The sequence below is a fragment of the Haemaphysalis longicornis genome, unplaced genomic scaffold (assembly GCF_048455015.1).
Source record: "Haemaphysalis longicornis isolate Haplotype H1 unplaced genomic scaffold, Haemaphysalis longicornis Haplotype H1 scaffold_5, whole genome shotgun sequence".
Taxonomy (NCBI): domain Eukaryota; kingdom Metazoa; phylum Arthropoda; class Arachnida; order Ixodida; family Ixodidae; genus Haemaphysalis; species Haemaphysalis longicornis.
The window spans coordinates 12,099,892-12,109,467 of NW_027526385.1; the positions used below are offsets into that span (position 1 = coordinate 12,099,892).

Genomic DNA, 9,576 nt, shown 5'->3' on the forward strand with positions numbered 1-9,576 from the left:
CATTAAGAAAGAGTCTTTGATTTGTTCTAATCAAGTGCACCGCCAGCAGGGATCAACCTGCTGGTTTACATAAAACGAAGAAACCGACGTGATCCACTAAACTGCAAAAAAAAAACAAAAAAAAAACAGACAGCCATCGATTCAGAAAGAAAAATCATGACGCCATATACATAAACGTCCAGGGCGATGCGAACGAGATTTACAATCAAATCACGATGCAGCATCAACAAAATATTGAACAGCTTGCGTTTTCAGTATCGACAACGTCGCCGTCATCGCCCGGCAGTTTTCTACGCCTATCAAAAATGAATCCGTCGTTACATCGACCTGAACCTTTTCAGTGTGAGTGCCCAGGGAAGTGCTCTTTAGGGCTTCTGAGGCTCCGTTTTGTCCGGAATCACACACAGCTGAAGTGCCGTTTAGCAAAACCGAAGTTCTAGTGTTGGGTAAACGTTATGCAATTGAGTGGCACTGGTTACCACGTCTTTACTTCTGGATACGCGCACAAAACTCGGTATGTTTAAACACTTTCTCTTTGAGCTGTTTATTTTGCTGAGGCGGGTATTGCTCCTCGTATGATTTTTATTGTTTTCGTACGTGTCAGTGCTTGCTTTTGGTCTTAAGTTTACGTTATGCACAGTGAAGCAGTGTAATATAGCTTCGTAACAAAACAGGCGCATCCAGATACGATTTAGTGAAATTTTGTCTGAAGGAAACTGCGAACACAGAATTTTACAGTATCACATCCACTACAGGTGTCGTTTTTTTGGAACAAAATAATTTGGAGAAATGTTGCCGCTTTCATATCGTCATGTTTCCGAAGAGAAAGCTATTGTCTGTTGTGATCTGAGTACCTGCTTACATTCGATTAACACCTGGATTAACACCTGGATACTAACACCTTTTATACAGTGCCGCGCTGTTGCGGACTCCCTCACGCGTTCGTTGAATTCACTTATCGATTGCTTGTGTCGCCTCTCCTCGTTCTGCAAAGGCCAGCAAACTTCAGCGAGGCGGAACTCTCGAACTCCGGTGGCGCAGCCCTGGCCCAACAGATACTGGATCCATCACTGACGTGGAAGGAACTGGCCTGGCTCAAAAGCATCTCCTCCTTACCCATTGTAGTGAAGGGGGTACTGACAGGTACGTGTCTACCGGAGTTAAGCGTACACTGTCAACGGGCTTTACGTTTATAACCACTAGCTAAAATGTTTGAACAGTGCAAAGCGCCCGTTCCCGAGTGCATTTCTGTAACCGTTTGCTCCACGATTATTGATCGACTTTCAAGACAAACCTAAGCACCAGGTCGTGGAGAGGTAACACGTCTTCGAACAATTGCTCTCACTGCGGCGGCGCTTGAATTTTTGATGGCCGTGCAGTGATCACGCAAAATGCAGGCTCACTTCATGGGACGACTGTCTAACCTTCTTGTCAACTGCCTGCTTTGCTCTATATTCAGGTTTTGGCCATATATATACTGCGCAAGAAATAGTTTCCGTATGCGAAGGACTCAGTGTAAAAGGGTGCGTTGCACAACGCATTACAAACGAGCGCAGCTTAGTCCAGTCATTTGCTCAGGCGAAATCATTAAATGCCCCATTCTGAGGAAAACTGTCGTCGCTGTTGTTGTGGTATTGGTTGCTGTCGTTGTTCGGTCAAAAAAACGGCCGCCGCTGTCAACGGTGAAAAACATATTTAACCCGATGGGATTTAAATCCGGCTCTTTACACAGCAGCCCAATGCGCTAACACCGCGCTATCACAGCGCTTTGCAAGAGACAGAGCAAAAGTTGTCGTTGTTGCTTCTTTCTTCGAGACGCATGCCCTCTTTGGGGATTGGCAAATACCATGTAGTAGCAAGCAAGTCGCTAATAAATATCGCCACCCGTTCACCTTCTAAACATGTAAGCAGGCTTAAGTGCTAAGTGCTCTGAGGAATTCCTTTAAAGCGCCGGGCGTCATGAACCAGGGATGTTATGTGTCGCAGATACTTTATTACGCCGTTGTAATTATACTCACCGCACTCCGCAGTCGAATCGGCCATCCTAGCACTGGACCACGGAGCTTCGGCTATTCTTGTGTCCAACCACGGCGGCCGAGAACTCGACGGTGTTCCTGCAACCGTAAGCCTCTTCCATCGCCACTGTCCCCGAAATCCCCTGTTGCACTTTCTTTTCAATCCTTCTTGACATGCAATCGTGGCTACCAAGCTCCAGTTCATACTTAAGCCAGTCAAGAGTGGTCCATCGTCATCGTCATAATCATCATAATGACGATTGAAAGGTTGATCTGCCCCTCGCTAGAAGAGAGAGAGAAACAACTTTCGCTGAGCCCATTTCAGGTGACGCTCGCAGGCGTCAGACGGGGTGGAACCATATTCACGAGTCCCATATGAGTCCAATAGCTCCTGGCCCCTGGACGCGAGCTCTTGCTGCGTCGACAGGTCGGGGCTGGACATCAAGATCTTCCATCGCTCGGGTAGGGGGGGAAGGGGAAGGGGAGGGAAGGTATGGGATTCTTGAGCTCAGTACACTCCGCCAGTATGTGCGGCAGGGTGCCGTCAGTCTTTTTGCAGAACGGGCAGATGGGGTCGTGTTCTGACGGGAACATCTTGTTCAATAAAGCTGGGTGCGCCAGTGACCCCGCTTGTGCGCGGCGCACTATTGTTTGTTGCTTGCGGTCGAGTTCCTGGTGCGGCACGGGAAGCCTGCACCCGGCGCTCCTGTACAGCGTGGTAATCTCGCGGTAGCTCGTAACTGGGTGCGGTAGCTCCGACTCGTCCTCGGCCCGGTCTGCTAGTTCGCGGGCGTAGTGGTCGGCGAGAGCGTTGCCTTCCACTGTCGAGTGTGCCGGAACCCACACGAGCTCTACGTCTCGTCCCGGTTGGCTGCGCTTTGCGAGAATTGCTAGGGCCGCGTGGGAGACGATCCCCTTGCGGTAGTTACCGTAAGCCGTCTTGGAATCTGTGACGATCGTATGCACGTCTCTGTGCGTGAGGGCGAGAGCGATGGCCACCTCTTCTGCTTGGCTGGGGTCCGTGGTCCTCACCGACGCGCTGCTCACCAGCTTGTCGATGGTCGTGACGGCGGCCACTGCTTTGCTGCTGTGCTGGGAAGTGAGGCGTCCACGTAGAGGACCCGGGGGTCTGCTTCCAGCTGTCGGGCGAGTGCCTGTGCCCGCACGGCACGCCTCTCGTCGTTCCTTCCGGCCTGCATATTGCGCGACAGGGGCTTGGTCTTGAGCGCTTCCCTCCACGGCGGAGGTAGAGGGTGCTTGGGTATTTGTGGTTCGATGGACCAACCAATCTTCCGGAGGACTGCTCGCCCGTGCTCAGTCTGAGCACGGGCGAGCAGTCCTCGCTAGAAGCGCGATGGAAGTTAGAGCGGCATGCAGCTCCACATCGGCTACCGCCAGAGGAAGAGGAGGAATAAACGTGTCTCTGAAGCAGTCAATCCTATGAAAGAGTCCTCATTCCAGGACCCCTTGAGTCCGTCCGGATTCTTGGGCTCCCTCTACCAGCCAAAGCAGGTCGTCAGGGTCCGAGCTGGACAGTTCTTTCTCGCACTGCTCAGGGGAGGGCAAGGGCAGGGAGGGTAGGGGGTAGGTTCTTATCACAGCCCCACATGATATGGTAGAGGGTACCCGGAGCCTCGCAGAAGCGGCATTGCGAGGAGTACAGGGTGGGGGACAGAATGTGGGCTCGAGTGGGGTAGGCAAATGTGTTTGTTTGGATGCCTCGTAGGTAGTGCTCTTTTTTTAGTGCACAAAGCTTCACTAAAGAACAAGGGCTACAGTTAAAGTAATCTCCTAAACTTACACTGGCTACAAAGGAGCGGCTAGAGTAGCGCCACATGTATCAGCGCCGCCTCACTAGGCCTGCTGTCTTAACAGTACCCCCAGTTGCGGATTACCAGACAGTAAGTTATCAGGACAGGTTAGTGCATGTCCTGGTGATATTTTCTTTCATTTCGTGCCCTCGTGGCACTTGTACTCGATTGCCTGAAATGGCCAGATGGTCCCTGGAAACGCAAGCAAAAGCATATACCCCTCAGTATATTTGGCGTGTTTTCATGTGTTTCACTTGCTTTCAACTCGAATCAAGTCGAACTATATAATTGTTGCTCAGTAATTAGCACCACTGCAAGGCGTTAGTTGCGCTCCGCTATAAAGCTGCGATACCCTTTCGTTGCTTCTTGCGCGAGCAGATAGACGTGCTTCCGGACATTGTGCGTGCGGTGGGCCACCGTTGCGAGGTGTACATGGATAGCGGCGTCCGTCAGGGCACCGACGTGGTCAAGGCACTTGCGCTGGGAGCACGGGCTGTATTCGTCGGCAGGCCTGTCATCTTCGGCCTGGCTTATAACGTGAGTGCATCTCCATGGGAGGCTTAGTGCAAAACAGATGACTTCTTGGTGCTGTGCCTGCCATTCCGCACGAACCGGCTCGCCCAACAACACGTTTTAGTGAGTGCATCTATGTATAACCAGTAAAAGGAGTGAGTTTGCAGTGTGTATAGCGCGAGTCCACTCAAACACAGGTTCCATTTCATTCTGAAGCAAACGGAAGGAGAAAACGTGCAGCTTGTCACGTCAAAAAAAAACAAACGAACGAAAATCTTGCCTGGGCGCCCCGCTGGAACAAGAAATTGACGATGCAGACGTTTTTATCTCTTAATCATACGCCTTCTTTACGGCGAACGAAATACTGAGGCGAGCTGCCCTTATAAAAACAATCTCTAAACACGTCGTCAGTAGTAAGTGGTCGCTGGAACCTCTGACCGACTTCTAAGTGTAGGTCCGCACACGCTGCTGTCAACACTGCCGTCGTAATTTGTAAGTGGTCGCTGTAACCTCTGACTGACTTCTAAGTGTAGGTCCGCACACACTACTGTCTACACTGCCCTTGACTTGACCTCCGCCACATCCCGCATCATCTGCACCAGCGTTTCTCTTTAGTGGAGTTACAGCACATGCTTGCTCATTACGAAGCTTCATACCGAAAACAAACTCACGCTGCAAAGCGGGGAATGATGCCATTCCAGAAGAATCAGCGGCAGACCGGAGCTGAGCTCCTCAGCTGCCAGCATGGCTCCCCGGAATGTGGGCGAGTAGCGTGCGCAGTTATTGTGGAAAAACGATTGGTGTAAATCGTCAAAGTTTAGGCTGCGCTTGAATGGTGTGAAATAGTGTGTGATAAATTAGATTGCTTATGCTCGAAAGCAAACGCTGGGATTCGGCGGAATTTCGCTTTTCCAGTGGTGACAATACGCAAGATCGTGCTCCCTTGGTTTTGCATGGTCGGAGAGTATGATACTTAGGCGCCATTATGGTGGTGTCTACGGCCGCAAACACATCTCGCACCTTGGTAACCAAAGGGCATACGATACTGGAGATTCCTGCGGACTTGCATCAGAAAATGAAAATGCCGTTCCTGCATTGCGTAGTGTCCAGCGTAGTCAAATTAAGCACATGGCTGGTCTCGCCATTGGCCTACAGTATAGCGCCTACCCCGGCGATGACCTCAACAAAACATCCTTGCCAAAAGCGGAAAGTACGTTTTATGTATGTCAGCCGGGCGTTAGCTTGTAATCAACCGTGACGAGACCCTTCGCTGCAGGACAATTTCCGCCATAGATCGAGGTGTCTAATTTCTTCTTCTAGCGAGGTTTCTTTCACTAAATTCAACAAAACTTTTTTATTCATCGAATTCCAAGGCCAAGTCTGCAAACCAAATGATCGAGGCTATAGGGGATGCAGTCGACCTCATTTTTGTTGATGGCATCAATTACCGCATTTGCAAGATTCTAACGCACACCCTTTTTTGCTAAAATTATAGCCTTCAAATTTCTGTGCACGTTACAATTGGGACCAAAACCTAACCAAGCTTCAACGCGGCCAGCAGCATTGCCATCGACATAAAATGCTCCCAAAATACCACTCAATCCAATCAAAAACAATTTTTCAACATCACGTGACTAAATATCGTGGCACCCATTCCTCAATGGACATACTTGCGCCAGCGGTTGCACATTTTTCTGCAGCTGCAATTAGCATGTCACGTCTAAAATTGTAAAAGCCAAGACATCTAAAATTGCAAACACTTTCGATGTTCCAAGCTACTCAGTTATTTCCAGCAGGAGCTGGATAAACAAGTTTATCAATTACAAGTGATTTCTGCTGCCGAAGTTGCACGCGTCAAATAAAATGTCCTTTTGCAGGATCCTTGTTCCAGGTCTTTTACATCTGCGCGGTAGAATAGGTTTCAAAGTATTTTTTAAGTATTTGTACGTAAACTTACCTACGCGTTACGATCGAGGTGCGTTGTAATCGGGAAAATACGGTATGTCCAAGCAAAGTTGCCTCTGACACGTACAGATTAACCAAACGAAGAAAAAGAAGTAGGCCAATGTACACAACTAGCTCATTTGCACCTGTGAGGGATGGAGGTCGTGCGGGTGTAGAGGACCTTAGGATTGAATCTACTATATAGACTCAACGTCACGTTCATTCTCAATGCAGGCTTTCGCAATATCTCCATAGGTAATGTTTATTTTATTGCGCGGTAAAACGTTATTTTTTCCTCTTTTTGCTAAAATTTGATTCTTATAATACAGTGCCCTAAACTAGAAAGCGGGACCAGTCACTGTCGTAGTTCTGCCGGAGACTTCTTGCGCTACAATAATAAATCAAGCGAACAAACTAGCTGACCAATATGGCCATATAAGTCGACTTCAGAATTACTACAACGTAGTGTAAATACTTCATTATTGAAAGTGCCATTTTTTTACTTGCAGGGTGAAGAAGGAGTGTCCGAGGTCCTCCAGATCTTGCGGTCAGAATTGGATCGCGCAATCGCATTGATGGGTGCGCAATCGTCTTCCATTTAAACGAAAGATGAAGACAAAATTCAACTTTTTCTTATCTGCAGCTACTGCGTTTTTGGTAACTAACGCGACTTTATTCCGGTCCCGAAAGACATTGGCTTCCCTTAACGAAGACAAGAAAAAAATATATTTAAACCAGCCGAATTTTCCAGTATACGACATCGTCAATGACGTAATAGGCACTAGCAGTAAAAATAGATTTATCAATGTGTTCACTCCTCGATAGCATTCAAGTGCCCGAATCAATCGGAAGCAGACGCACTAAAATCCTACAGGCATTTTTATAGTGCCTATGTTCGGCGGCCAGCGGTCGCACCAATTAGCTCCTATGACGTCATAGGAACAATGACAGAAAGTATCTGATCAGTCGCCACTGCATCGCCTGTTATTGTTAGAATTAAGACACGAAGTGTTTGTAGTCTCGGTTATGATTGGCACCATTGTTATTGAGACGCTGCAGTATTTCGTATTATTCAAACTATTTGTGCGTTTATGCTTTGTTCAAAGGGGCAGACAACCGATTTCGTCGAGTATATTTTCTTCATTCCAAATAAAAGGAAATCACTTAAAGCACGTCAACCTCAACCGGTTTTGCTGGTAGCGGCCTAGAGCTTTTGAAATCAGAATTTATAAATCAACGAGTCCGGCGTGTCCGGCCCAAAGAAATGCTGGTAGCTATGACAAAGGCATTTCAAAACTCGCCCCCGGCTAAAACAACAATAATGGCAACCTTTCTGTTCCTTCATGTGGTTTTTGAATCGCCCGTTGAAATCGACGGAATTGTTTGTACAAAAAATGAGGTAGTGTCACATTTAGACACCAGATAGCGCCACATTTAAGACTTCGTTAATTTTAGTGCAAAATTTAAATTATTTCCGCCTGTATATCTAGAACTTTTTTGCGGTTACCCCGGTACATAAAACGCTGGCTTTCACATGAGCTAGACAGCCTGCACTGAACAGAAATAGGTCGCCTGTCCCGTTAATAACTCTGAAGCAGTTTATTCAAAGCATAAACGTTTCCTATGGTACCCAAGATACCATGGCGTTATGAAACAATGACGACGACCACGGGGTGGGATATGGCGCCAACATAGATGCCGATTTTTCAAAGCGGAGCTGTTCTTGGTCCAGCCTTTTCATGTGCCTGTTGAAGGTCGTGCGGAACGCAGGGTTAGGAGCATCTTCGCAAAACACCGATAGAGGGCGCAGTTGTTTCGCAGGGGTGGGTTCTTGTCCTTCCCGGAGAGGAGACGCAGCCTGCAGCCACTGACGCGTAGCTGCCTATTCCTGCACGAACCGTACAATTTGCGCGGACTTCCTCGGACGAGCTGCCGTTGACGTTCCAGCAGTCACAAGATGACATCATCTCGACTGCTTCAGCAGACCTGAGAGTGGGTGGAATTGGGTCTGTGCGTTTGCCGCTACGCTCGTGAGCAGCGTTGTCTGTCTGGAAAAAACATTGTACTCGCAGACAACGTATTTGCATTGAACTAAACAACAAAATTACGTTTTCGTCTATTCCTTTGTGGTTCGTTAAAACGTCAGGGGCCGCTGCAGCCACTCGGGCATTTCTATTGTCCTCTCTGTGTATTTCTGTGTACCGTACTGAGGTGAACTGTACTCAGCACTAAATATCGCTCCAAAAGGCGGGCCGAGAAGTTCAGGAACTACTAACGCGTATTCAAAAGTCTAAAGTATGTGCCGATACCCAGAGTAGGCACGAGAGAAAATGATACTCGTTAGCGGCTACCGCTTCGTGGAAGCGTTGAGTGGCCTATCGAAGGCTTATTTTGAAGCCCCTTCCGTCTTCTAGTAGACGACGAAAAGCCGGAATCTTAGGTACGTTCGCCTCTCCGGTCTTGGTACCAAAAGCCACAGGAACCACTTAACCTAAGCTTGAGATTTCGCAAGTGGTTTTTAAAGGACAAAACTCTTCATAATATTTAAATGAGTAACAAAGGCGGAGGAGTTCCTAGATAGAGAATGCTAATTTACTGACTAAATATTTCGTGAAAACTGCATTCACTTAGTGTGGTTCGTTGGACGTTCTGAACGAACGACCAGGTGATGATGATGATGAGGTTGCTGGGTCGATGATGTTGGGTTGTACCCACAAGGTGGGTGGCCCAGGGATTAATATGTTGTCCATTTGTTAGTTCGGCTTGGTGTTTCCTGAAAATGAACTTCTTTTTCGCAGGCTGCCGGTCTGTCGGCGAACTTCACTCTGGAATGGTGGTTCAACAGGAACGATTCTCAAGGATGTGACGCACTGGATGTAACGCACAAGGATGTTTATCGCACTGCCTTGCATTATGGAGCTCTACGCAATAAAACTACACAGGCGGATATTTTGTTGTTTACTTCTGCTGTCACGAAGAAATGGGAATGAAATGCTCTGCAAGCTGATGCAGGGGGGTCGGGTAGAAAGTAATGGGCCAAACAAGCAAAAACAACTTCGCTAAGCGGAATAGGCTAGCATTATATGGGCAAGCTATTTATAAAGCCAGTCGTGGCTTAGACCTACCAGGTAGATTTCGGTTATCGCAGTCTGGCAACAGATACATTGCGGTTGCCGCCGACTACGCGACGCAGTACGCTGTCACCCTTCTAAAAGATGTCATTCCACATCACGGTGCTCCACAGCAAATACTCACGGACAGAGGATGCTCCTCCTTATCCATCCGACGACACT

At 48.1% G+C, this 9,576-nt stretch overlaps 1 protein-coding gene across 1 annotated transcript in view; it reads left to right on the forward strand.

Annotated features, from left to right (window-relative positions):
• Positions 1-9,220, forward strand: part of LOC144139049 (2-Hydroxyacid oxidase 1-like) — a 32,001-nt gene extending 22,781 nt beyond the window's left edge. The window contains exons 5-9 of the mRNA XM_077671540.1: positions 995-1,143; positions 2,031-2,122; positions 4,205-4,363; positions 6,793-6,862; positions 9,082-9,220. Of these exons, the coding sequence (XP_077527666.1) occupies positions 995-1,143; positions 2,031-2,122; positions 4,205-4,363; positions 6,793-6,862; positions 9,082-9,149 (538 nt within the window). The 3' untranslated portion in view covers positions 9,150-9,220. The remainder of the gene's footprint in view (positions 1-994; positions 1,144-2,030; positions 2,123-4,204; positions 4,364-6,792; positions 6,863-9,081) is intronic.
• Positions 9,221-9,576: the final 356 nt, after the last annotated feature.